This window comes from Saccopteryx leptura, chromosome 3 (genome assembly GCF_036850995.1).
Source record: "Saccopteryx leptura isolate mSacLep1 chromosome 3, mSacLep1_pri_phased_curated, whole genome shotgun sequence".
NCBI classification, from domain to species: domain Eukaryota; kingdom Metazoa; phylum Chordata; class Mammalia; order Chiroptera; family Emballonuridae; genus Saccopteryx; species Saccopteryx leptura.
Window position 1 is genome coordinate 167,850,394 of NC_089505.1, and position 27,196 is coordinate 167,877,589.

Sequence of the window (27,196 nt, forward strand, 5' to 3'; positions counted from 1 at the left end):
TGTTTTTCCATTTTGTTGATGGTTTCCCTTGTTGTGCAAAAACTTTTTAGTTTGATACAGTCTCATTTGTTAATTTTTTCTAAGATCTTACTGCCTGTTTTCTTCTAGGATTTTTATGGTTTAAGTCTTGCATTTTAGTTTTTTAGACATTTTGTGTTTATTCTTGTGTATGGTATAAGAATGTGGTCTAATTTCATTTTTTTTGCATATATCTGTCTAATTTCCCCAACACCATTTATTGAATAGACTATCTTTACCCCATTGTATGTTTTTGCCTCCTTTGTGAAAAATTAATTGACCATAGAGGCATAGGTTTATTTCTGGCCATTCTATTCTGTTGCATTGATCTATATGTCTGATCTACCATGCTGTTTTGATTACTGTGGCCTTGTAGTGTATTTTGATATGAGGTAGCATGATTCCTCCAACCTTGTTCTTTCTCAAGACTACTGTGGCCTGACCAGGCGGTGGCACAGTGGATAGAGCGTCGGACTGGGATGCGTAGGACCCAGGTTCAAAACCCCAAGGTCGCCAGCTTGAGTACCAGCTCATCTGGTTTGAACAAAGCTCAGCAGCTTGGACCTGAGGTCGCTGGCTCAAGCAAGGGTTTGCTCGGTCTGCTGAAGGCCCGCAGTCAAGGCACATGTGAGAAAGCAATCAATGAACAACTAAGGTGTTGCAACGAAAAACTGATGATTGATGCTTCTCATCTCTCTCTGTTCCTGTCTATCTATCCCTCTCTCTGACTCTCTCTCTGTCTCTGTAAATAAAATAAAATTAAAAAAAAAAAAGGCTACTGTGGGTATTCGGTGTGTTTTTTGGTTCCATATAAATTTTTGGAATATTTGTTCTGGTTCTGTGAAATATGCCATTGGTATCTTGCTAGAAATTGCATTGAATCTATAGATTGCTTTGGGTTATATGGTCATTTTAATGATGTTAATTCTTCTTCTCTACTTCCAGGTATATATCTGAGGAAACCCAAAACCCTGGTTTGAAGGAATATATAAACCTCTATGTTCACTGCAGCATTATTTATGGTAGCCAAGATTTAAAAGCAGCCCAAGTAGGCCCTGGCCGGTTGGCTCAGTGGTAGAGCGTCGGCCTGGCATGCAGGGGTCCCGGGTTCGATTCCCGGCCAGGGCACACAGGGGAAGCGCCATCTGCTTCTCCACCTCTCCCCCTCTCCTTCCTCTCTGTCTCTCTCTTCCCCTCCCGCAGCAAGGCTCCATTGGAGCAAGGTTTGCCCGGGCGCTGGAGATGGCTCCTTGGCCTCTGCCCCAGGCGCTAGAGTGGCTCTGGTCGCGACAGAGCGATGGCCAGAGGGGCAGAGCATCGCCCCCTGGTGGGCGTGCCCGGTGGATCCCGGTTGGGCGCATGCGGGAGTCTGTCTGACTGTCTCTCCCCGTTTCTAGCTTCAGAAAAATACAAAAAAAAAAAAAAAAAAAAAAAGCAGCCCAAGTGCCCATGAGTAGATGAGTGGATAAAAAATCTGTGGTACACGCCCTGGCCAGTTGGCTCAGTGGTAGAGCGTCGGCCTGGCATGTAGGAGTCCCGGGTTCTTTCCCGGCCAGGGCACACAGGAGAAGCGCTCATCTGCTTCTCCACCCATCCCCCTCTCCTTCCTCTCTGTCTCTCTCTTCCCCTCCCGCAGCCAAGGCTCCATTGGAGCAAAGTTGGCCCGGGCACTGAGGATGGCTCCGTGGCCTCTGCCTCAGGTGCTAGAATGGCTCTGGTTGCAACAGAGCAATGCCCAAGATGGGCAGAGCATCACCCCCTGGTGGGCATGCCGGGTAGATCCCGGTCAGGCGCATGTGGGAGTCTGTCTGATTGCCTCCCCCTTTCCAACTTCAGAAAAATACAAAAAAAAAAAAAAAAAATCTGTGGTATACAATGGAATACTACTTGGCTTTAAAAAAGGAGAATATCATACCTTTTGCAACAGTATGGATGGACATGGAGAGTACTATGCTAAGTGAAATAAGCCAGTCAGAGGAAGACAAATACCATATGATTTCACTTATATATGAAACCTTTTTTTTAAGTGGGAGGAGGGAAGATAATGAGACAGACTCCTGCATGTATCCCAACCAGGATCTACCTAGCAACCGCATCTGAGGCTGATGAACAAATCAACCGAGCTATCCTCATCACCTGGGCCATGCTCAAACCAGTTGAGCCACTGGCTGCAGTAGGGGAAGAGAGAGAGAAGGCAGAGAGTGAGGGGGAGAGAAGCAGATGGTTGTTTCTCCTGTGTGCCCCACCAGGAATCAATCATGGAACATCCATATGCTGGGATCACGCTCTATCCACTGAGCCACCGGCCAGGATGTATATGTGGAATTTAATAAACAAAATAAACTAACCAGGGGAGTAAAGAAGGACAAATATATCATGATGGAAAATGATCTGACTTTGGGTGATAGGCACACAACAGAGTCAACAGTTCAAATGCTATGTTTACCTGAAACCTATGTATTCTTTTTTTTTTTTCTGAAGTTGGAAACGGGGGCGAGACAGCCAGACAGACTCCCGCATGCGCCCAACCGGGATCCACCCGGCACGCCCACCAGGGGCGATGCTCTGCCCACCAGGGGGCGATGCTCTGCCCCTCCGGGGCGTCGCTCTGCCGCGACCAGAGCTACTCTAGCGCCTGGGGCAGAGGCCAAGGAGCCATCCCCAGCGCCCGGGCCATCTTTGCTCCAATGGAGCCTTGGCTGCGGGAGGGGAAGAGAGAGACAGAGAGGAAGGAGGGGGGAGGTGGAGAAGCAAGTGGGCGCTTCTCCCATGTGCCCTGGCCGGGAATCGAACCCAGATCCCCCGCACGCCAGGCCGACGCTCTACCGCTGAGCCAACCGGCCAGGGCCAACCTATGTATTCTTATTGACCAATGTCACCCCATTATATTTAATTTCTAAATACAAAAAAAAAGTTAACAAACAAAATAGAAATAGACTCATAAATACAGAAAACAGACTGACAGCTATTAAGGGGAAGGGGGATTAGGGGGCTGGGTGAAAAAAGTAAAGGCACTAAGAAAAAAGCCCTCATAGACACAGATAGCAGTATGGTGATTACCAGAGGGAAAGGGGAGTAGGGGGAGGTAGAAGAAGCTATAGTGTGGATAAATGGAGACGGAGATTTGATTTTGAATGGTGAACACACAATATAATATACAGATAATGTATTCTAGAATGGTACACCTGAAACCTATATAATTTTACAACCAGTGTCACCCCAATAAATTCAATAAAAAATTGAAATAAGAAAAAACAACAAAAAACAGCCTGACCTGTAGTAATGCAGTGGGTAAGGCATTGACCTGGAATGCTTGAAAACTGGATACTGAGATTGCCAGTTTGAAACCCGGGCTTGCCCAGTCAAGGTACAATGAGAGGCAACTAATACCAGTTGATGCTTCCTGCTCCCCCTCCTGTCATCTCTCCTGTCTCCAAAAATCTTAAAATAAAGAAACAAATAAAAAAAAACAACAAAAACCAAAATAGGTTTGTTCTAAACTCTGCTTTGAATTGACTTTTTCCTGAATGGGGCACCTGAATGGAATTGACTAGCCTCCATAGTAGGAATTTGATTGGAAAGAAAGACAGAGTAAGCCTCAACATAGAAGTTTTAGTTTAGCCTGACCTGTGGTCGTGCAGTGGATAAAACATTGACCTGGAACACTGAGGTCGTTGGTTTGAAACCCTGGGCTTGCCTGGTCAAGGCACATGTGGAAGTTGATGCTTCCTGCTCCTTCCCCCTTCTCTCTCTCTCTTTCCTCTCTAAAACGAATGAATAAATAAATAAGAAGTCTTAGTTTGGGTATGACATAGTCAGAGGGTTTTGATTACAAGCAATCTCTATATAGTTGCTTTTGGAATCTCCCTGAAAATTAGACAGTTTTCAGATAATGGCCAGCAAAGTTCAATGAATTCAATATGATCTCTGAGTAACTGAGTTATTAGGGATTTGTTATGGTTGTTTTAAATTATAGTAAGCTTCTAGCTGGAGTAACAAATGGTGAATTTGGTGACTAGAAGGGAGTCATTCCTATGATCTGCTTATATTTCTTTATCTATGTTCTTCAGAGTTAAAACATCTCTAGGAGTTTACTCAAAACTAAACAACTTCTGGCCCTGGCTGGTTGGCTCAGCAGTAGAGCGTCAGCCTGGTGTGCAGGGGACCCAGGTTCGATTCCCGACCAGGGCACATAGGAGAAGCGCCCATTTGCTTCTCCACCCCCCTCCTTCCTCTCTGTCTCTCTCTTCCCCTCCCGCAGCCAAGGCTCCATTGGAGCAAGGATGGCCCAGGCGCTGGGGATGGCTCCTTGGCCTCTGCCCCAGGCGCTAGAGAGGCTCTGGTCGTGGCAGAGCATCGCCCCCTGGTGGGCAGAGCCTCGCCCCTGGTGGGCGTGCCGGGTGGATCCTGGTCGGGCGCATGCGGGAGTCTGTCTGACTGTCTCTCCCCGTTTCCAGCTTCAGAAAAATACAAAAAACAAAAAAACAAAAAAAAAACTAAACAACTTCTCACAACAACTAGACTCCTTTGGGAAACATCCAAGATCTGACTTTGCTGGAGCAAATAGGACTGATTGATTTCCAAGACCCAGTGCTGGGCCCCTTCTAGACTGCTCCATTCACTGAAGATTTGAGGACAAGTAAAAGAAACATCAGAAATTTCTATTTTGCAAAAGTGCTCTCATAAAGGAACAACGCTGTGAAAAATGTGTAAAAATATAATTTCTTAAAATGTGACAGTGTCTACTGTTCTTATATTAACTGGGTATCACTGCTATTTTCTGGAACTCCTTGAAACAATTATCAAGTGGTTGTAGGTTTATTTTTATCTTCATGTAGACTGTTTCATGTGTAAAGAAGTAAAGTCCCAGAAGCAAAAGATGATGGGCAAATAATTAGGGTTGGTATGAGGTAGAGAGAATAAACTTTAAGTCTTTTCTTTCTAGAAAGTTAAATATCAACCTGCCCATTCAGATCATGAATTCTGTTTAGAATGATGATATAAAATGTTCAAGTAAGGTATTATTATATTGTTGAGTAACTTTTTTTTTTTTTTTTTTTTTTGTATTTTTCTGAAGTTTGAAACAGGGAGGCAGTCAGACAGACTCCCGCATGCGCCCAACCAGGATCCACCCGCACGCCCACCAGGGGGCAATGCTCTACCCATCTGGGAAGTCGCTCTGCTGCAATCAGAGCCATGTTGAATAACTTTTTTTATTTATTTTTTTACAGAGACAGAGAGAGAGTCAGAGAGAGGGATAGATAGGGACAGACAGACAGGAATGGAGAGAGATGAGAAGCATCAATCAGTTTTTTGTTGCGACACCTTAGTTGTTCATTGATTGCTTTCTCATATGTGCCTTGACCGCGGACCTTCAGCAGACCAAGTAACCTCTTGTTCGAGCCAGCGACCTTGCGTTCAAGCTGGTGAGCTTTTTGCTCAAGCCTGATGAGCTCGCACTCAAGCTAGTGACCTCGGGGTCTCGAACCTGGGTCCTCCACATTCCAGTCTGATGCTCTATCCACTGCACCACTGCCTGGTCAGGCTGAACAACTTTCAATACCATTTTGAATGTCTCTATGAGGTGTAAAATTTGAAGGGTAAAAATCCATGTATGGCCTGACTGGTGGTGCCCTACAAAGCATTGACCTGGGACGCTGAGGTCCCAGGTTCGAAACCCCAAGGCCACTAGCTTGAGCGAGGGGTCACCGGCTCTGCTGAAGCCCCCTCTTATTCCCCCCCCAAGGCACATATGAGAAGCATCAATGAACAACTAAAGTGTCACAACTATGAGTTGATGCTTCTCATCTCTCTCCTGCCCACGCCCTCTTAAAAAATTCATATATATTACCAGATCATTATCATTCCTACATACTGAGATCAAGCAGCCGAGGGCAGCTCTAAAGTTCAAGAACAAGGTGTGCCTTACATTCTAGGCCTGGCAATTTCAGAAGGTTAGCTCTAACGTTTAATGAGATGAGCATTTAGCCCTTACTGGGTTGCTCAGTTGATTGGCAGGTTGTTCTAATATGTCAAGGCTGTGGGTTTGATCCCCAGTCAGGGCACGTACAAAAATCAACCAATGAATGCATAAATAAGTGGAACAACAAATCAGTGTCTCTCTTTCTCTCTGCTCCTCCCCCAAATCAATCAATAATAGTAATAATATTAATAATAATAAAACATTTAGAAAAGCAGCTGGCATATAATAAATGCTTGGTAAATGTTAGTTATCATCATCATCTTTAGCCAGAATCAGGAATTTATAATTTTTTTAAATGTTATTTTATTTATGGATTTCAGGGAGAAAGGAAGAGAGAAAGAGAGAGAGAGAGACAGAAACATCAATCTGTTTCTGTATGTGCCTTGACCAGGATCAAATCGTCAACCTTTGCATATCGGGATGATGCTCTAGCCAACCGTGCTATCTGGACAGAATAAGAAATTATTTTTTAAAGGTCTCTGGCAATTCCCTGTCCCCAAACTTCTCCCTTGCTATTTATCTTAACACCTAAACTCTCACAATTACATATTCACCTCCTTCAGAGGTTTAAAGGTTTTCTGTCATCCAAAGTCCTGATTTAAACTGCACTTAGCTCTGAAAGAAGTATTACCTTAATACATGTTAGTTAATATTATATGAATAAAAGGGGCTTTATTATAAATGCACTGAGGATGTTAGAACTAGCATGTGAATCTCCACACTGAGTGAATGGGAATGAAGGAAGAAGATGAAGTGTTCTTCCTTGAGTGTTCACTGGGGCCATGTGAAAAGCCTTTCACTTTATCCTCACAACTCTGCAACAATAGGGCAGATGATTGTGCAGGTCCTGCAGCAAGTAAGATGCCTGGGCCAGAATTCACTGCCCGTGCTACTTTATGTAGATTTGTCTAATGCTTCAGACTTAAATTTTTTGTGAGCCAATCATGTCAAGCACTCCACTCAATGAGTCTACATACACACATTGATTTGCATGGGCTGTTTATCACCTATGTAAGTTGTCTCCAGGAGAAAGAAAATAAAAGTTTAATATGAAAATGACTTATGTTTGTTTATGCTGGTAAATCCAGAGTGGAGAAAAATCTTATGTAGGGAAAATTTCAGGAAGAGGCATCCATAGATTTATTGCTCTGGAAAAATGACGGAGAGATGGGTTTTTGCCATCCTCCACTCTTTTCTTCAATGCCTACTGCACTAGCGTCCTTAATGCATTTAGTAATAAAGTCCCTGTACCTATGACACTCTGATAAGCAGACTCTTTAATGCAAAAGGAAAAGTTAATTGGTACATTTACCAGAATTCTGGAAATCCATGAAGCAGCAGCATAAGTGGTTTGCCTCTTTCTCCAGCAGCAACATAATGAAATCTTAACCCCGAATCCTGCAGTAAATAAAAGAGAGCATGAAATTTTAGTGATGATTTGTGTTGACTGTCAAAGCATTTCATTAAAAGATAACTCACTTGCATTATTTTTAATATCTAAAATGAATATTATTCATTTCAAAGTAAAAAAAAAACTTCATGATTTACCAACAGGGTAAATTGACAGATTTCCTTTTTTTTCAACATTCTCTTTATAGTACCTTTCCTTTTTCTACTTACAATGTCAATTTATGAATTAGGAGCTTCTAAAACAATGTTACAATTTGTGACTTTCACCTTCCTACTCTGTCACATTTCATCTCATTCAAATTGTACAGGACCTGTAAATAATTCTGATCTGAACTCATATTCTTGTCATGTTTACCTCTTAGTCATGTACTTTTCTCAGCTTGCCTGTCAAGAGCTGTGCCATCAGTTATATAATTCACACCTCCATTCCTTATTTTTAGTTTTTTCCTTCCCACATTATTATTTTAAGGTGAGAGTTGCATGTACAGTTCCCTTTGCTGCCTGCTCTTTATGTCATGTCAGTGTATTTGTAACAGCAGAATGCTCTCATAGTTCAAGACTTCACTGCATGTGGGAGACAAAGCTGCCCAAGGGAAATAAAAAGCATAGGAATGAACAGGGATACAGCACATACAAAGCAAACTGAAAAGACAGAAATGGAGAAAAAAGCAAGAAAGGGAAACAAAAACTCAGAAAGAGGGGAGGAAAGACATCAAGAACAAAAACTGAGCAAGGACACTGGGTTTTACATCAGGTTACCCAAGCAACTGGATTTTCAGATGTGAAAAAATCTTAAAGGTCATCTAATCCAGCTTCATAATTTTTACAGATTTAGAAATTGAGATCCAAAGATATTAATACAATGATGAGGTTGGTTGGGAGTCAGGCTATGACTAGAACCCCCATTATGTCCTTTCTCCCAGGACAGTGTCCTTTCCACTCCTTGGTTCTGTGTCTTTGGGGAAACTCCTTAGGTGACCAGTGAGAAGAAAGGCATTACAAGAAATTCCAAATGCTTTTTCTTTTCATGTTGGATAAAGATAATAAATCCAACTCTGCCCTCAACTGCAAAATGCCTTCCTAGTTCAATACCTTCTTTTATTAGTGTTGAGTCTTGCAAGATAAAATCCTGTGGACACTTGATTGGTTTTAATGAACAAATCACTTTATTGCACTTACTGTGTGCCAGACACTGGTCTCCCTCCCCAATATGCACTCTTTTAATTCTCATATTAATCCTAGGTTGAATGAAGGTAAGGAAGGCATACCCGTGGATTTTCTGAACTCCAGCTATTGGAAAATCTAGCTCCCATAGGAATTCTCCACTTGGTGACATAAAAGTCCCCTCATGTGAGGCTAGCTTGGAAAGGCCAGTGAGTCAAACTGTAGGGTGCATCACAAAGGGCAACACCTGGAGCCTCAGGAAATAGAATACCTGAGGGCTATGAGGATGCTTGGGACAAACATGGGCAATAGAGACTGCATGCATGGTTGACGAGTACTTTTTATTCCATTCCTTTGGTCTCTAACTTCCGAAGTCGGCTTCCTTCTCCACAAACATACATATTTGTTTCTGATTTCGTGCTGTTTAGGTCATCTGTGAATGCTTCATTCTACTGATCTAAATAGACTCCTGATTTCCAACGACTTATCTATTTACTCTTTCAATCTCTAAAATTTGGGCAAGGACAGACTCCTGAAACAGTAGGGCGCCACCAGGAACAATCCCCTACAGCCGATCTGAGCTCTAAAGGGCAAAAAGGTGACAGGATACAGCTTCCCATTCATTGCATTAGGACAGTGAGCGAATTATTCTGGGACGTGGTGGAGGAAAGGACACTAATATAATAGGGCCCTGATTACAGAAACTCCACATTACTTATTCTCTCTCTCTTCTTCCGTCCCCCCCCCCCCCCTTCAAGAAACAAGGAACTTTAAACACACAAATAGTCCAGACCCCTATCCGGCCACACCTCGCCGCCCCTTGGCATCTTGGTCGTCCCCGCCGCCCGCCCTGCGAGACCCGAGACACTAGGGGACGCTGGGCCGGGCGTCATGGAAGCAGCAGCCCCGCGCCCTCTGCTCTCAACCGGCGTCACGCTCCCCTCCGCCCCCGCGGAGCCGGCGCAGGCCTTCACCTTGATCCGCACGTAGCAGTGGGTACCCAAGGAGGGGTCGTTCAAGCATGCGGGAGGGTGTTCCCGGGCCACCCGCCGGAAGGTACGCGCGGGTCCCTTGCCGATGCTGCACAAAAGTTTGAGCAGGTAGATGGAGGCGCAGAGCCCGCAGCAGCAGTAGACGAAGGACCAGAAGAACAGGGACCGGATCATGACTGTCAGGCGGGGCAGGCAATCCCGTAGCCTAGCCATCGGGCGGCGGCGGAGGCGTCAGGGCCCACCGCCCTTGAGAGGCCCCGCAGCAGCGGCTAGCATCCGGCCCCGGAGCGAGGCAGCGAGCGCCGCGGCGCGTCTGGCCCGCCCGTCCCTCCGCGGTCGCCGGCTCCGCGCGCACCTCCCCGCGGGCCCCGAGGCAGCCGCGCCTAGCCGGCGTCCTTGTCACAGCCTCGGGCTCCCACACTCACCGTGCGCGCTCGGGGACCGCTGCGCCCAGGGTCGCAGAGCCCTCCAGCGCTGCGGTGTGAAGACCCGGTTTCCATCCGCAAGGTGAAATCACATTTCAAAATTGTTCAACTGGGGAAATGAAGGTTAAATCCCATTTCCAAATTGCTAAACTGTGGGGAAATGAAGGTGAGAGTACCATACCATCCCAGGTACCGCGTAGGGAGAGCGCCACTCTTGTTTTGACAGGTGTTCAAATCCTCTCGTTCCTCAGATGATTGTTAGAATTTCATTAGGCGTTTTTCTGGATCATGGAACTATGGGGGGGGGGGCAGTAAAGGGTTTTCATACTACCCAGCAGTCATTACGACTTTATTCGTTCCTAACACTTTTCTGAAGGTGTTGATATTCTCCAACTAGTTCAGAGTCATATTAAGAGAGTCAAGTCTGGCCCTGGCCGGTTGGCTCAGCGGTAGAGCGTCGGCCTGGCGTGCGGGGGACCCGGGTTCAATTCCCGGCCAGGGCACATAGGAGAAGCGCCCATTTGCTTCTCCACCCCCCCCCCTTCCTCTCTGTCTTTCTCTTCCCCTCCCGCAGCCAAGGCTCCATTGGAGCAAAGATGGCCGGGGCGCTGGGGATGGTTCCTTGGCCTCTGCCCCAGGCACTAGAGTGGCTCTGGTCGCCGCAGAGCGATGCCCCGGAGGGGCAGAGCGTCGCCCCCTGGTGGGCATGCCGGGTGGATCCCGGTCGGGCGCATGCGGGAGTCTGTCTGACTGTCTCTCCCCCTTTCCAGCTTCAGAAAAATACAAAAAAAAAAAAAAGAGAGAGAGTCAAGTCTGGAAACCCTTTGTTCTCCGTCTGTAACAAGAATATTGTATAAATGGAATCAGAATATGTAACCTTTTGTTTCTGGCTTCTTAACTCATCTGAAATTCAACTGTGCTGTTACATGTATTGTTTCCTTTTATTGCTCATTCGTGTTTCATTTGAATAGATGTGCCATATTGTTTATCTGTTTCCCAGTTAAAGGAGAGCTGAGTTTCTTCCAGTTTTGATGGTTATGAATGAAGCCAACTATAAATATTCATGTAAAAGTTGTGTGTGTGTGTGTGTGTGTGTGCGTGTGCGCGCACGCGCATGAGAGGGAGAGAGAGAGAGAGAGGGAGAAACTGTCAAACCGGTTTCCAAAGTGGCTGTACAATTTTTACATTGGCAATATGTAAGAATTATGGTTAGGTCATATTCTTGTAAGCACTTAGAATTGTCAAAAAAAATCTCTTTAATTTTTGCTGTTCTAAGAAATGTGTAGTGGTATCATCGAAATTATATATAATTTGCATTTCCCTGGTGACTAAAGTTAAACATCTTTATGTACTTGTGTGCAACTCAAATATATTCTTGACTGCTTCTGTTACTAGTGGTAGGAAGTGCAGAGAGCATAGGGTCATTCTCTGCGGTCCTAACTCAGCCTCACAGGCAGATAGTACATCTTTGGATATCAAGGTGGGACCTTCTCAATGATCCTTCTCTGCCACTAGTGACAAGGTATCTCTGATGGGCTGCACCCCCAATGTGTTTCCTGCCACTTTCCCAGGATTAGAAGGCTCACATCTATTTCGTTCCCCCACTGCTGGGGGCTTCAACAGTGCCCTAAAGGTGATAAGGTGTGCCAATCTTGCCCCAGAAGCTTGAAGTATTTATTATTTAGGGAAGAAGACTTTTTGCTTTTTTTATATATCTGCTGCTGTTCTCTTTCAAGCTTGCATCATGACCTCAGAATCCTCATCTTGCAACACAGATCTTTCTTGTAAAGTACTGTTGAGATCTGTGGAGAAGGGCCTACAAGTGGTTGCAAATTTCTCTTGTGCCATATATAGAATATAGGGGCTCTATATTCTCAGGCTAGCTCATACCCAGCCTTTAGCAATTGATACATCTTTTAGATGGTTTTTTGTAGTTGTTACCAAATTATTATATATATAGCATTTGGTAGTATCTGCCTCAGGTAAGTCAGTGCTTATGTCCTGCTTCTACTTTGATATGTTTGTCTTTGTCTTTTCTTAGATTTCATGTTATTTGGTTACCCAGCAATCTCAGCCCTCAGATTATTTTAAGAAAAGTAACTTTGAATTCTAGCTTTTCGCCTGACCAGGTGGTGGCACAGCGGATAGAGTGTTGATCTGGGACCCTAAGGACCCAGGTTCAAAATCCCAAGGTTGCTGGCTTGAGCACGGGTTCATCAGCTTGAGCGCGGGGTCGGTGGCTTGAGCATGGGATCATAGACATGACCCTATGGTCTCTGGCTTGAGCCCAAAGGTTGCTGGCTTGAACAAGGGTTCACTGGCTTGGTTGAAGCTGCCTGGCCAAGGCACATATGAGAAAGCAATCAATGAGCACCTAGGTGCTGCAATTAAGAGTTGATGTTTCTCATTGTCCCTCTTTCTCTCAACTCCCGTGTGTGCCTTGACCAGGCAAGCTCAGGGTTTCTTTCCAGCGACCTCAATGTTAACCAGGTTGACACTTTATTTACTGCACCACCACAGGTCGGGCCAACTAGTACCTTTTTAATTGAAAATTTTAACGAATAATTGCAAATGTGTATGAAATCATAAGAGAATAGAGAACTTGTATACACTTTACACAGTATACTTTATATTTTCTCTGTAATTTTATCATATATGTAACTTTGTGTAGTCATGAAAAAATTCAAGAATATATAACATTTCTATAACCAAAACGATCCATGTTACCCTTTTATAACCACACCTATACCTTGTCCTGAACTCCTGGCAACCACTAATCTATTCCTCATTTTTTTCTGTCTCTCTCAAGAAGAGAAATGAGGGCATGAAGGGGAGAGCTACTGTGAGAAGGCACTAGGATTAACGGATTGTATGTAGGTCCTTGTGAGGTCTAATGATTGCTAGTGTCAAGGGAGTAAGCTAGAAAAAGATAGGAGGCACTAGTGAGAGATGAGGGTGCTTGAAATTGAGACAATGGAAGGGTTTTAGTTACTGGTAATGACAAAAGAGTAGCTACGGTTAATTAGATATTAAGATCATTAAGAGGTTGCGTTTCAGAAGTGTTTGGAAAGTGACAGTGAAATCTTTGGGGAACAAAGAATGAATCAGGGATTGCAGTGACTGTGGTTGGTATAGTCTTATTATCATTAAAAACATAAAACTGGGGTATTTAGGGAGGAGAGAGAATGATCTGCAAGTGGCACTCCAGAGGTAAGAAAAGCATTACTGAAAAAAAAAAACACAAGACACTCACTGAGAGTCTGCAGGAGAGAAACAGGATTCAGTTGGAGCAGTGGCTCTCAAATTTGAAAGGGTTTTGTTCAACTATATAGATTGCTGGACCCCATACCCAGAGTTTCTGATTTAGTAAGTCGGAAGTCTCAGAATTTGCATTTTAAAAACATTCCCACATGATGCTGAGACAGATGGTCCAGACTTCCAGAACTAAAGAACAAAAAGGAAAGAAACAAGCAAAAAGGTTTATTATATAGGGAAGGTCACTGATGGCTGATCACTAATCCAAAAAAGACAATGAAAAAGTCTTAGAAGTTGGAGAGGAGAGCTAAGGACAGAAAGGGCTCCTCAAATAAAATCAGGTTTTAGTTGAAGGCTAATAAGTTACATACAGTATTTCATGCATGAAATTAACAAAAGTAAACTCCATGTAAGAAGTTAAGAGAGGCCAAACAATATTTAACTGAATAATGCATAAGTTAAAACTGATATTTTTCTTGCTAAACTGACTTCAACTACCAACCACAAGTTTGTTGAGCATCTACAATGTGCCAGCCTCCTTATAGAGCAAAGATTAAAGTTTAAGTTGGTTAAACTAAACACTGATAACCGTATCAGAGCTCTCTAAGGGCTGCTACAAGTGTTTATGTGAAAACCTCAAGAAAGCCATCATTTTTTTAACATACTAGTATATGTTACTAAAGCTAAACTTTCTTTTTCCTACAGGAAAAAAATCATTGATTGATCAGTTTTATTAATTAAGGACAATGGAAAGATTTAATAGAAATAAATTCTTATTATTCTCACTTTTTCCCTTCAAAATGGGAAGTTTCCCAGACCTTAAAAGTTTTACATAAGAACCATGAAATACTGAGAAATGTAAAGAAAAATGTAAAAAATACCTATAATTCTATCACCTGGAAGTAAACACCATGTATTTCTGATGTATCTTTCTAATACATACACACATATACAGGTCATCTTTCCCTATATGATCTTTTAGGAAAATAATATAATGCATACTATTACTATATACATACTAATTTCTTGGGTAATAGGTATAGTTGAATAGGTATGACTATTACTTTCATGTTGGCTATGCTTCATGACAGAATCACCATCATTTTAGCCACTAGTTAATCGTTTTTTAAATGGATGATAGTTTTAAAGATGTTTACAAAAAAATATTGATTATAAAAAAATGAATACATTTTCTCTCTTTATAATTTATATACATTTTTAATTTTTACTTTAGCTGTTATCAGAATAGTACCTGAATTGTTACACTTCAAGAATCCAAAATTTTAAAACACATGGAGCTGATACACATGATTTATACATAATAACAACTTGAGAATTATGAAAAATATTTTTAAAAACCTTACTATAATTAAGTAAAGATTTAAACATTCCGGTAGAGCGTCGGCCTGGCGTGCGGGGGACCCGGGTTCGATTCCCGGCCAGGGCACATAGGGGAAGCGCCCATTTGCTTCTCCACCCCGCCCCCTCCTTCCTCTCTGTCTCTCTCTTCCCCTCCCGCAGCCAAGGCTCCATTGGAGCAAAGATGGCCCGGGCGCTGGGGATGGCTCCTTGGCCTCTGCCCCAGGCGCTAGAGAGGCTCTGGTCGTGGCAGAGCATCGCCCCCTGGTGGGCAGAGCATCGCCCCTGGTGGGTGTGCCGGGTGGATCCCGGTCGGGCGCATGGGGGAGTCTGTCTGACTGTCTCTCCCCGTTTCCAGCTTCAGAAAAATACAAAAAAAAAAAAAAAAAAAAGATTTAAACATTCATTGCTATGACATATACATGTTAAGAAATGCTGTAGCCTGACCAGGCAGTGGCGCAGTAGATAGAGCGTCAGACTGGGATGTGGAGGACCCAGGCTTGAGACCCCAAGGTCGCTGGCTCAAGCAAGGGGTCACTCAGTCTGCTGTAGCCCCCGGTCAAGGCACATATGAGAAAGCAATCAATGAACAACTAAGGAACCGCAATGAAGAATTGATGCTTCTCATCTCTCTCCCTTCCTGTCTGTCCCTATCTGTCCCTTTCTCTGACTGTCTCTGCCACAAAAAAAAAAAAAAAAAAAAATGCTGTATAAGTTCCTATAGGGACTTATATACATAATTCATATTTACTGTTAATTTGCTTCAAATTAAACATCTTTTAAACCATAGGTAATATTGTCTTTAAACTGAATTTCAATAATAATTTTGAATATATAATAAGCAAAACAAAATAGTCTTATGTAACCTGACACTCAAAGAAACCAAGTATCCTAAAGATTTTTTAAAACAAGTATTTGTTTTAAAAGTTAAAAAACTCAACCAAAACTATGTTTAGATACACCTTTATATATTCTTCATTTTTAAACAAGCAGGGACTACCTCTTTTGGATTTTCATTGCTAAGATCAAGCCTATAATACATAGCAGACAATTATTTATAAAGTGAATAACATCTGGGAATTTATTCAATTTTTAGAGAGCCAGTATTATAAAATTTCCTATAATTATGTCATTAAAAAATGAGCATATACCTAAAAAGAAATGTAAGTGAAAATTGTTTAATCATTTTAGAGCAGTCAAAATACAACATAAGACTGGTGTCTGAAAGCAATCATTTTACCATATGCATTTTAATCTTTCATATAATTCATTTTCAGTTGATGGTTAATTTAAAAACTGAATTTTAATCAAAGTTGTTTTCAAACATTGTCATAATGTCTCTTTGAAGAGTCATATCAATGGTACCAGCCATCTATAAAAAAGAAGAAAAAATTTAAATGTGATTTCAAAAATGTATGACTTTATTATATCTATGTAAACATGATAGTACAACATTTAAAACAGATCATACAATATGAATGCAACTTATTTAACATGAGATTGCATATAATTTTTTATTTCTGTTTATATACTATCTAATTTTTGTTAAAATATTATGTGAAAATTAAAACTTACAAGAACATTAAATTTAATCTTTCCCAGTGAGAGAAAACTCTCAGTGTTGACAAGAGTGGGTATTAATAAGAACATAAAATGAGATTACATGATTTCATGTATCTCTGTAACCAACATAGTGCTGGGCAAATCCAATTATTTTCTGACGATGCAATATCTTACCTATGAGAGAGAACTATATAATATGTATAGGCTTCCCTTGGTTCTGCCATTTAATAACTATGTAACCTAAGGAAATTTAACCAAGTTTATTTTATATGTAAATATTTATAAAGATCAAACCAGATTGCAAGTATAACATTCAGCATAATGCCAACACTAGTGATAGAAATCACTAGCAAAAAAATTCCCAAATTTTTGAGAACTATTTAATTTAAATAACACAGTTTTAAGTAATCCATAGACAGAAGAAGGAATAAATTCTAGTTTTTAAAACTTAATTTTCTGTATATTTGGACTCCTAAACACAAGTCAACTTATTTTTTCTTTTTTTCTAGTCCTATTAAAATATAATCGACATAATGTAAGTCACCTTATCATTTACTGTTCAGCTAAAGAAATACTGAACCTGGGACAGATGGCATATCTTTCAGCCACAATTCATAGGTAGCTTATAAATTTTTCAAGAGTAGTAACAGTAAGTGATAAATCACTTCACCTATGTGCCAGGTATTTTCCTACGTGCTCAATACCTGTAAATTAATTTCATCTCCACAATAGATTATTATCACTTTATAGAAATTGAGGTACAGAGAGATTAAATAGCTATCCCAGACCCAAAAGTCTAGTAAATGGCAGAAATGGGATTTGAACCCACAGTGTAGTATAGTAGCTCCAGGAGGCCTTTTGACCATGAAAATTTTACTGTAGGCCCTGATTTTAGATCCTCACTAAAGAAGTAACTCCACTGTCTTTGAATAAATACCTTAAATACATCTTTGAACATGTGAAAATATTGCTCTGTTGCCGGGGTCCAGCCCCGGGGGGGATCCAGGGGTCCCACAGGAAGAGACGGCGTCGGCGAAATCGAGTGAGAGAGCCGAATTCTTTTCTTTCTCTTTATTCTCCGGTTAGCATTTACTGCTAGGCATCTCTCCTCAATGCTAGTATAGCTCCCTTTTTATACACACACACTGAGTCACAATTACATGGTGTTAATCATTGCTTCTGTTTCACTATGTTTACATGTTTCTGGATAACAGTTAATTTATATCTATAAATTACAAACCAGGTAGCAAATCATTCAAAGTACAAAATAACTTGAATAGTGATAACAACATCGGTAAAAGCTTTTAAGGTATTAGTACTAAAAGTTAACTAACTTTACTGCTGTTGTGAGTTAAGGGGCAGAGAGAGATTAGCAGACGAGATTATTAAGGACTAACAATGGACCACCATTTGCTCAGGTAAATGGCTTTGAGTTTAAGCAGTGTCCTACTTTTTCTCACAAGATTCTAAAAGGCTTGCCTATAAAGAAATTGACATAACATTAAGAATAGCTTTCACCCAAAGATATACAGAGTGCACTTGCAAGATAGCCTAGTAGCAACATAAGACATTAATTGTTATTACTTCTATGGATTTCCCTACATTTCTCTCATTAAAGAATTTTGGAAAGTATGTAAATCTTATGAGAATATCTCATTGAGAAAGCCTAGCAATTGCCTTTAGTCAAAAGACAATTCTCTTAGTAAAACATTCTTTTCTTGCCGACTGCACTCTCATCCTAGGCCACACAATGGGCCATTTTATTATACCTTACCTAAGATACTATTGTCTAGTCAAATATTACTTATTTATTATATTTAAACACTAGTTAAGTTCTAACTCTATTCCTCTCAGAGTGTACCACTATCTGCAGATCAAATAAGCAAGAAGAAAGGAATGTTTCTTTACTCTATCACATGAAAAGTCTAGGGAGGAAAAATGTTGATTTAAGTGAAGGCCGAGAGGTGCTCTGTGCACAGCCACTGCCTCCTACCCATTCACAAGTCACAATCTATTCTTTCTAACATGATTAAGAAGGAATTCTCCTACAAACTTAACCCTTTATGAGGGATATCATAGCCAGCCTCTTATGTCTATGAGCCCAGTTCAAGGGGCTTACAGGCTTTTCTGTGGAACTTACACCTTCTGTCTCATTTCCAAAGAAATTACTACAAATCTACAGGGAAAGTACGGTACTATTATCCCTGTGCCACAAATAATAGCACATACCCAGAAAAAGGGGGGATATAAGGCCAGATTAATTCAAAAGATTAAAGGGGGAAGTATCGTGCCTTTCCTTGCGGTGACTTTGTCAACCCGCAGCTGTTGGTCTTTACTGCGGTGACTCTATCTTCTTTTGCTGTGACTTTGTCAACCAGCAGTTGTGGATCTTCTTCTGCTGTGACCTAGTTAGCCAGCATTAGTGGATCGGCTCCCGACATCTCCCCCTTTTTTATTATTTAAATAAAGCTTTTGTATTTTCACCGTTGTTTCTCTGAGATTGCTGTTTAAGAGTCGGAACATGACTGGAAGGACAAGAAGAGTGATAATTGCCACAGCTATTATTATGCCTATATCAGTAGCCAGAGAGGTCAGGCTATGCATAGAAAATATACTTTTAATGTTTTCAACAAATTGATCAGCTACTTCTGAGGCAGAGACTAAAGAGCCTGAATGTCCTAAGTTTTGTATCTGCTGATGTAATTCCCTCAAATCTAAACTAATATCACTATTATTCCATACACCTAACAAATGATTCTGTACATTATTCCATGCTATGATAGACTGATTGTATTCTAAAGGAGTCACACATATCCACCTGAATCCTGCATGGCATCTAAGAGTCATTCTAGCTTTCATAGCTAACAACTCATTACATATGTGAATAAAAGCCTCCTCTAAAGCATTCACTTTCAATTCTAACTTTCTATCTATAGTCTCCTGTACTGCTAATGCAAGAGATATATTACGAGATAAACTATCCACATGATTTGCAGTGTGAACTGATTGAGCTAAAGCAGTGGTGGAAGCAGCTACAGATCCTATAATAGCAATAAGAGCAGTAATTCCCAAAATCAATTCGGCAACAAATCGCTTTCCTCGATGGTGAGCAAGCGCTTCAGAAGCAGCCTGTAGTGCATGCAACCCTGGGTCATCATACCAAGGCTGAGACAGACTAACAGGTAACATCACATAAGGTGGCTGCCGCAAAATAAACATAACTTGAGCTTTGGTGTCATAAGATAGACAGTTTGTTAAAACACAGCGAGAGCAGGAAATGCTAAATATAGAATTATAAGTACTAACAGAAAGATTACTGTCTATTGTAGCAATCAAGAGTACATAAGGAGCCTGTACACAAGCCTGAACAAAAATATTCTGAGCAGGATAAGGGTAAGGCCTAACCAAATATGCTGGTGCAGCAGCTGCAATTAGCTGCCAAAGCTTTGTTTGATACCTGGTGGTTAATTCATCCTGATAAGTCAGCTGTGCAGGTATCCATCCAGCAGACTGCCAACGTGTGACGATTTTATTTAAAGGATTATATTTATCTGACCAACTGTAATCGTCTTTCATTTTCTGCACTAATTTTCTATAATCATATTCAGAATAAGGACTAGACCAATCTTGTATAGTGAAATTAACAGCATATGTAGTATAATTCATATAATTGTAATATGCACATTCTTGCCATGGGGGAAAACCAAATCTATTCTCTACAGACCACCAGTAAGGTTCTTGAGTTGCCTTTTTTGGTGGATAAAGTTCACATGGGTGAAATCCCTTAGGAGGCAATGTAACAGGATTATACTCATGGGTGTCAGGGCCTCCAGGCATTAAAATTGTGAGAGACCATAAGTCTCTTGTTGGGTGTCCAGGTTTATTACTTTTAGGAGAGTCAGTCAAAATAGTCTTAAGTGTAGTAGGAAAACACCCAGAAATCTTGTGAGTATTATTAAACATAAAACATATAGGTACCTTATCCGTTTTCCCATGAAATGAGAAATTTGAATTAGTTTTATGCATAATAAAAGAACTACATGATCCTCCCAAAAACTTAGTATGATTATTAAACACAGGTATATCATCTCCTCCCCAAGTAACAGGCTTAACTAATGGTGGATTTGGAATATAAGCCCAATAAGATTTGTTTTGTTCAGTAGCCTCAACATTAAGTACCTGAATTGAAAGTACAGCTAGTATAACAATAAACATATTAACAGGGTTACGATGTATGTTTTGTCGATGACAAATTAAATCAGCCCTCACAGTCAATGCCTTCAACTGGCCCCAGGTTGGTGGGTTGACAGTTCGAGTAGAGCGAGCCATCCGTTGATAGGGAGGTCGTCTAGCTTCCTGTAGTGACAATCGCTGCATCACTCGAGTAACAGGATTATACAGAGAGCTCCTTGATGGCCTTTGCTGGAAAGTCACTGGTGATGCGGGTGGCACAGAAGTCTCCTTCTGGCTGGGAGGGGGCAGCAGTGGCAGTGGAGGCCTCTGGTGACACATGGCGAATCAGCCGGTCTGGGATCCAGAGAGGTGAGTCAGCGTCCTGTGGAAATATACAAGCATACCCTCTCCCCTGAGTTAGAATTACATCTGGACCTTTCCATTGACCTGTCAATAAATCTTTCCACTTTGCCATTGGTTTAGGCTTATCCAGATCCAGATTCCAGTGTCTCAGGTGTTGAATAATCCTGTATATCAGCATTTAAAAGAAATTTTTTAAAGTAAAAAGCATGATAAAGAAGATTTGCAGGAGTTTCAGTATACGAGTTTTCTATATTCATAAAAACATTTCTACTTCATTAATTAACAGGCAATTTAAAGAATACGTTAAAGCTGGAAAATTCTAGTGTGGCTTTCATTATTTTTCTATATTAAAAAGTCTACACCTTTGTTAGGCAAATCTACTCTGCTTCATGCTCTGCAGTGGCAGCAAGAACCTGAAGCTTGAAGCAGTTTAGTCAAAATTAACAAGTTTTTAGGATTTATATTTTATACTATTTAAATTTAAATGAGCGCGCTTTACTTGTTTCAATTAAAATTATAAATTTGTAGGGATGATATTTTTATAATATTAGAGCCGGCATATTCAATTTTTGCATGCAAGAACTTAAAAAATCACATTTAGACAACATTAAACAAAAACCAAACACAAACAAGAATCAGACAAAGTAGACAAATCAGACAAATTAGAGAGAAACCCGGGATTTTAGAGATTAGAATATGGCCTGCTTGATTTTTACACAGGGCAGTTTTGATTGGAACATATTGAATAGAAACTAAACAGAACTCTCTCTTGAAAAGTTTCAAGAACGGCCGTTTATGAGATTCTGTTTAGCCATATCCAAACAGGTGTTCCCTTTGCCCTCTTTTCAGGCATAGAACAGGAAAGAAATAAAATGAGTTGAGAGAAAGAGGAGAACAAAAAAAACTGTAATTTTTCCAAACTCTTAAGTCCTTCTATTTTACTAAAGACAATCAGATAATAACACAACTTTAAAATTTATCTCAGTCTTCTAATCATTCTTTACTTCTAATAGCTGCTGCAACCTGCTTCCGGACATTATTCCATTTCAACCCCCACAAGAGGCTTGCTTCTCATATTTTGCATGGAGGCATGGGTGGTTCAGTGGTAGAACTCCCGCCTGCCACGCGGGAGGCCCGAGTGAAGTCTGAGACAGACCGGAGTTGACAAATGGATTCAGGCTGGCCCCAATTGTTATCGGGGCCTGAGGCTGGCCCCCTTGCCAGTTTCCCTGATTACTACTTGGATTGCTTGCTAGATTTTGATTTTGTGGGGGCTGCCATTCTATCCCTAACTTTGGTTCTAATGGCTGTCCGTTTTTGTGAAATTTAGAACGGCACTGCTTTGCCCAATGATATCCTTTTTGACAGCGTGGACACAAAGTCTTAGGCAATGGGACATTATTATTAGCATTATTAATTACGGGAGCTGTCCCTTGCACTCCTGGGCCTGCTTGCCCACTCTTGTTAGGGCATTGTCGGCTAAAGTGACCCGTTTGATTACAAGTAAAGCAAGTAAGACTTCCCTTAGAGGAAGCTTCATTGACAGAAGGCATTTTTCCTTGATACATGGTCTTAATAAATTGAGGATATGTTTCTCCTTTTAAAGCTGCAGCAATAGTTACTCCCTGAACAAAAGCAGGATTTACATCCTGACAGGCTTTGATGAAATCTCCTATCGTTCCTTCTCTCCTCACTGACCGCAACATAGCCTGGCAAGTGGAATTAGCATTTTCATAAGCCAACTGTTTAATTATAATATCTCCTGCCGCCTCATTTGAAATAACTCTTCTTACTGCTTGAATCAACCGAGCAACAAACTCCTCATAAGGTTCATCACCTTTCTGTTTTACTCCTACCACAGTAACATCTCCACCAGACAAAGCTGGTAACTTTCTCCAAGCTGATATAGCATAATTATTCACTTGTATCAAAGCTGGTTTAGAAAGTTTTAACTGTTCACTAACATCAGCAAATTCTCCTTCTCCCGTAATCATTTCTCTAATCACAGGATTATGTGTCCTCCTGTTCCTAACTGCCTGTTGTTTAGCTTGCTCCTCATATTCAGCTCTCCAAAGGAGATAATTTCCTCCAGATAAACAAGCTTTAGCCACTTGTTCCCAATCATAAGGAGTCATCCAATTATGAGAAACTGTTTCCACCAAAGACATAGTATAAGGAGAGGTGGGTCCATATTGACTGCAAGCCATTTTCAACTCTTTCAATAATTTATAAGAAAGCGGCTCCCATGTAGGATCCTCCTCATCAAATTCACCAGCCACAGCCACAGGGAAACATAATGCCAAATCAGTTTCCCCTTGGTCGCAAGAAGCTTGAATTGCCTTCTGCAACCCTGTTAACCTAAATGATTTTTTCTTTTCATTAACATCTGGTGATTGTACTGGTAGAGGCAAAGACATTTTAACAGCCTTATTTTCATCCTTTTTGTCAGTCTTGGAGGGATATAATATGGGCAAGACTGTTTTTGACTTCCAATCCTCATTATCCCTATTATTTTTAGCTGCCTCATCTTCTAATTCAGCCTCATCTTTTGGAGATAAAAGATTTTCACTATCATCCTGATGTTTACTTAATTTTAAAGAGGCCATAGCATGATTTGTAGTATCTTGAGACTGCCTTTTACTTCTAATTAACGGAGTCTCTTCTTTTGGAGGAGCAGTTGCCTTAGAAAGTTTATGCATCTCATGTTCTGGATTTAAGGCATCTTTAATCAAGCTCCATAAAGCAAATGTATCAACTGGAACCTTTTCTGGTCCATGTAGCTCATAATAAAGTTTTAAATCTTCTCCAACTTTAACCCATTTCTCAAAATCAAGCGTTCCCTCATCTGGAAACCATGGAGAACATTTTTGTACGAATTTCATAAAACGAGCTACTTGTTTAGAGGAGACCTTAACTCCTTTTTGGGAAAGTGTATACTTAATAACTTTTATAAAGAGTCTTCTTTCTTTAGACTCAGTATGGCCCATGACTTCTCAAAATCTTAAGTTCTGAAATTCTCCACCTATCCTCACCCTGTCTTTCTTACAGGGGGGTCTGCAGCACCCTGAGTGGAGTCCTAGCCGTCCCGAGACAACGAGGGGGGATTACCTGTAGGTCCCTGTATCGGGCGCCAAATGCCGGGGTCCAGCCCCGGGGGGGATCCAGGGGTCCCACAGGAAGAGACGGCGTCGGCGAAATCGAGTGAGAGAGCCGAATTCTTTTCTTTCTCTTTATTCTCCGGTTAGCATTTACTGCTAGGCATCTCTCCTCAATGCTAGTATAGCTCCCTTTTTATACACACACACTGAGTCACAATTACATGGTGTTAATCATTGCTTCTGTTTCACTATGTTTACATGTTTCTGGATAACAGTTAATTTATATCTATAAATTACAAACCAGGTAGCAAATCATTCAAAGTACAAAATAACTTGAATAGTGATAACAACATCGGTAAAAGCTTTTAAGGTATTAGTACTAAAAGTTAACTAACTTTACTGCTGTTGTGAGTTAAGGGGCAGAGAGAGATTAGCAGACGAGATTATTAAGGACTAACAATGGACCACCATTTGCTCAGGTAAATGGCTTTGAGTTTAAGCAGTGTCCTACTTTTTCTCACAAGATTCTAAAAGGCTTGCCTATAAAGAAATTGACATAACATTAAGAATAGCTTTCACCCAAAGATATACAGAGTGCACTTGCAAGATAGCCTAGTAGCAACATAAGACATTAATTGTTATTACTTCTATGGATTTCCCTACATTTCTCTCATTAAAGAATTTTGGAAAGTATGTAAATCTTATGAGAATATCTCATTGAGAAAGCCTAGCAATTGCCTTTAGTCAAAAGACAATTCTCTTAGTAAAACATTCTTTTCTTGCCGACTGCACTCTCATCCTAGGCCACACAATGGGCCATTTTATTATACCTTACCTAAGATACTATTGTCTAGTCAAATATTACTTATTTATTATATTTAAACACTAGTTAAGTTCTAACTCTATTCCTCTCAGAGTGTACCACTATCTGCAGATCAAATAAGCAAGAAGAAAGGAATGTTTCTTTACTCTATCACATGAAAAGTCTAGGGAGGAAAAATGTTGATTTAAGTGAAGGCCGAGAGGTGCTCTGTGCACAGCCACTGCCTCCTACCCATTCACAAGTCACAATCTATTCTTTCTAACATGATTAAGAAGGAATTCTCCTACAAACTTAACCCTTTATGAGGGATATCATAGCCAGCCTCTTATGTCTATGAGCCCAGTTCAAGGGGCTTACAGGCTTTTCTGTGGAACTTACACCTTCTGTCTCATTTCCAAAGAAATTACTACAAATCTACAGGGAAAGTACGGTACTATTATCCCTGTGCCACAAATAATAGCACATACCCAGAAAAAGGGGGGATATAAGGCCAGATTAATTCAAAAGATTAAAGGGGGAAGTATCGTGCCTTTCCTTGCGGTGACTTTGTCAACCCGCAGCTGTTGGTCTTTACTGCGGTGACTCTATCTTCTTTTGCTGTGACTTTGTCAACCAGCAGTTGTGGATCTTCTTCTGCTGTGACCTAGTTAGCCAGCATTAGTGGATCGGCTCCCGACACTCTGTTAAATCTTTCCTTTACTAGTTGGTTTTAGTAAAGCAAATTCACTTACTGCTTCTCTTCTCCTCCTCTCTTGCTCTTTCTCCCTTGCTAAAGTACGGTCTTTGAGAAGGCAGAGTTTACTTTTCTCTTGAGCTTCCAGTGACTGCTGATGTTCTTTTTGCTCTTTTCCAAGGCACTTGTTTTGCATCTTATTTGAAGAAGATTCTGGAGTGAAATCAGGGTCCCTGAAAGAAACAACAGAGCTCAAAGTAGGTTTCAAGTTCAAGTTAAAAGTTATTACAAATATATGTTATTAAGTGGACAAGTATAAAGCAATGTTCTTGTTACCTCCTTTCACATAGCATAACATTATTTTTGATGTCTAAGAAAATTTTTGGAAAACTGTGACCATAGTATACTATTATCTTCTTACACAGAGAATGGAAACAATATTAAGGCATTTCTAGACAATTGTGATATATTTTCATTTAGAAATATTAGTATCTTTAATAGCTTAATGAATAACTTATTTCTATTCTGTTCAACACAGACTACTACTTATCAATAAAAAAATCAATACAATTTACTCTTGGAATTATAATTTTCTCTTGTTCTAAACAGCTGAATCATAGTCACTTGATAAAAAAAGAAGTTGAATATATTTTAAATACATGTCTAGATCTCCAAGGCCTCCTTTAGTCCAGTGAATTACAGACCTCTGATTTCCTTGAAACACTTTTGGTTCCTTTCTGTTCTGTCCCAGATGTTTTTGTACTAGTTCATGTGTTCCAGCTTTGACTTCCTTTTCTATTGCTGCTTTTCTAAATTGGTTGAAGAGCTCATCTGAGGATTTTCGTACTCCTGAAGTTTTGACTGGTTTGCCTAAACTTTTCCAAGACTCTGCATTCTTGATTTTTATATCCTAAAACAAATATTTTATTCAGTCTGTGTCTATAGATTTTAACCACATTTTGAAAGGAAAACAATATTTTTTATACAGAAATAGAACAAAATAAAATTCAAAAGGCTTCATGTAATTTTAATAAACATAATTTTAATAAACTTATAAAGTAAAAAGTGGGTACAGTCAGAAAAAAATACAAAAACAGATAAGCTAAATGCAACTATTCATCTAAAATAATGTGCTTGACAACTATTTCTTTTTTTTTTTTTTTTTTTTTTTTTGGCAGAGAGAGTCAGAGAGGAACAGACAGACAGAAAGGGAGAGAGATGAGAAACATCAATTTTTTGTTGAGGTATCTTAGTTGTTCAGTGATTGCTTTCTCATATGTGCTTTGACCAGGGGGCTACAGCAGAGTGAGTGACCCCTCGCTCAAGCCAGCAACCTCAGGGTTTCGAACCTGGGTCTTCCACGTCCCAGTCTGACACTCTTATCAACTGCGCCACCGCCTGGTCAAGTGACAACTAATTCAATTTAATATAAAACATATGTATTAAGGGTATGATAATCTGCAAGAAATAAACTATTTAATATAATGATAATATTTATGATTATATAGGGACAATAAAGCTAATATACAAATGATTAATAAGAGACAAAGACAATTCCAGAGAATGGCACATTTGTTTGAAACCCTCTGGCTTATCTATTTTTCCTCCTTTTGGTATAAAGAATAGTTAACTGGGCACTGGCTGGTTGACTCAGCTGTAAAGCGTCGGCCCGGCATGTGGAAATCCCGGGTTTGATTCTTGGCCAGGGCACACAGGAGAAGCACCCATCTGCGTCTCCACCCCTCCCCCTCTCCTTCCTCTCTGTCTCTCTCTTCCCCTCCCCCTCAGCCAAGGCTCCATTGGAGCAAAGTTGGCCCTGGTACTAAGTATGGCTCCATGGCCCCACCTCAGACACTAGAATGGCTCTGGTTGCAACAGAGCAACACCCCAAATGGGC

At 40.7% G+C, this 27,196-nt stretch overlaps 2 protein-coding genes across 3 annotated transcripts in view; both read right to left on the reverse strand.

The window, feature by feature from the left end:
* Positions 1-10,195, reverse strand: part of EPHX4 (epoxide hydrolase 4) — a 49,937-nt gene extending 39,742 nt beyond the window's left edge. Inside the window, exons 1-2 of one of the 2 annotated variants that reach the window (XM_066372221.1) lie at positions 9,993-10,195; positions 7,314-7,399 (exon numbers count right to left, since the gene is read on the reverse strand). In XM_066372221.1, coding sequence (XP_066228318.1) covers positions 7,314-7,399; positions 9,993-10,067 — 161 coding nt within the window. In that variant the 5' untranslated portion in view covers positions 10,068-10,195. Of the gene's footprint in view, positions 1-7,313; positions 7,400-9,549; positions 9,842-9,992 lie in introns of those variants that run through there. The other variant, XM_066372220.1, reaches the window with a different exon arrangement.
* A 5,631-nt stretch (positions 10,196-15,826) lies between these two features.
* The window catches only part of BRDT (bromodomain testis associated), a 66,873-nt gene continuing 55,503 nt past the window's right edge, over positions 15,827-27,196 (reverse strand). Inside the window, exons 15-17 of the mRNA XM_066372222.1 lie at positions 26,004-26,209; positions 25,358-25,532; positions 15,827-15,978 (exon numbers count right to left, since the gene is read on the reverse strand). Of these exons, the coding sequence (XP_066228319.1) occupies positions 15,910-15,978; positions 25,358-25,532; positions 26,004-26,209 (450 nt within the window). The 3' untranslated portion in view covers positions 15,827-15,909. The remainder of the gene's footprint in view (positions 15,979-25,357; positions 25,533-26,003; positions 26,210-27,196) is intronic.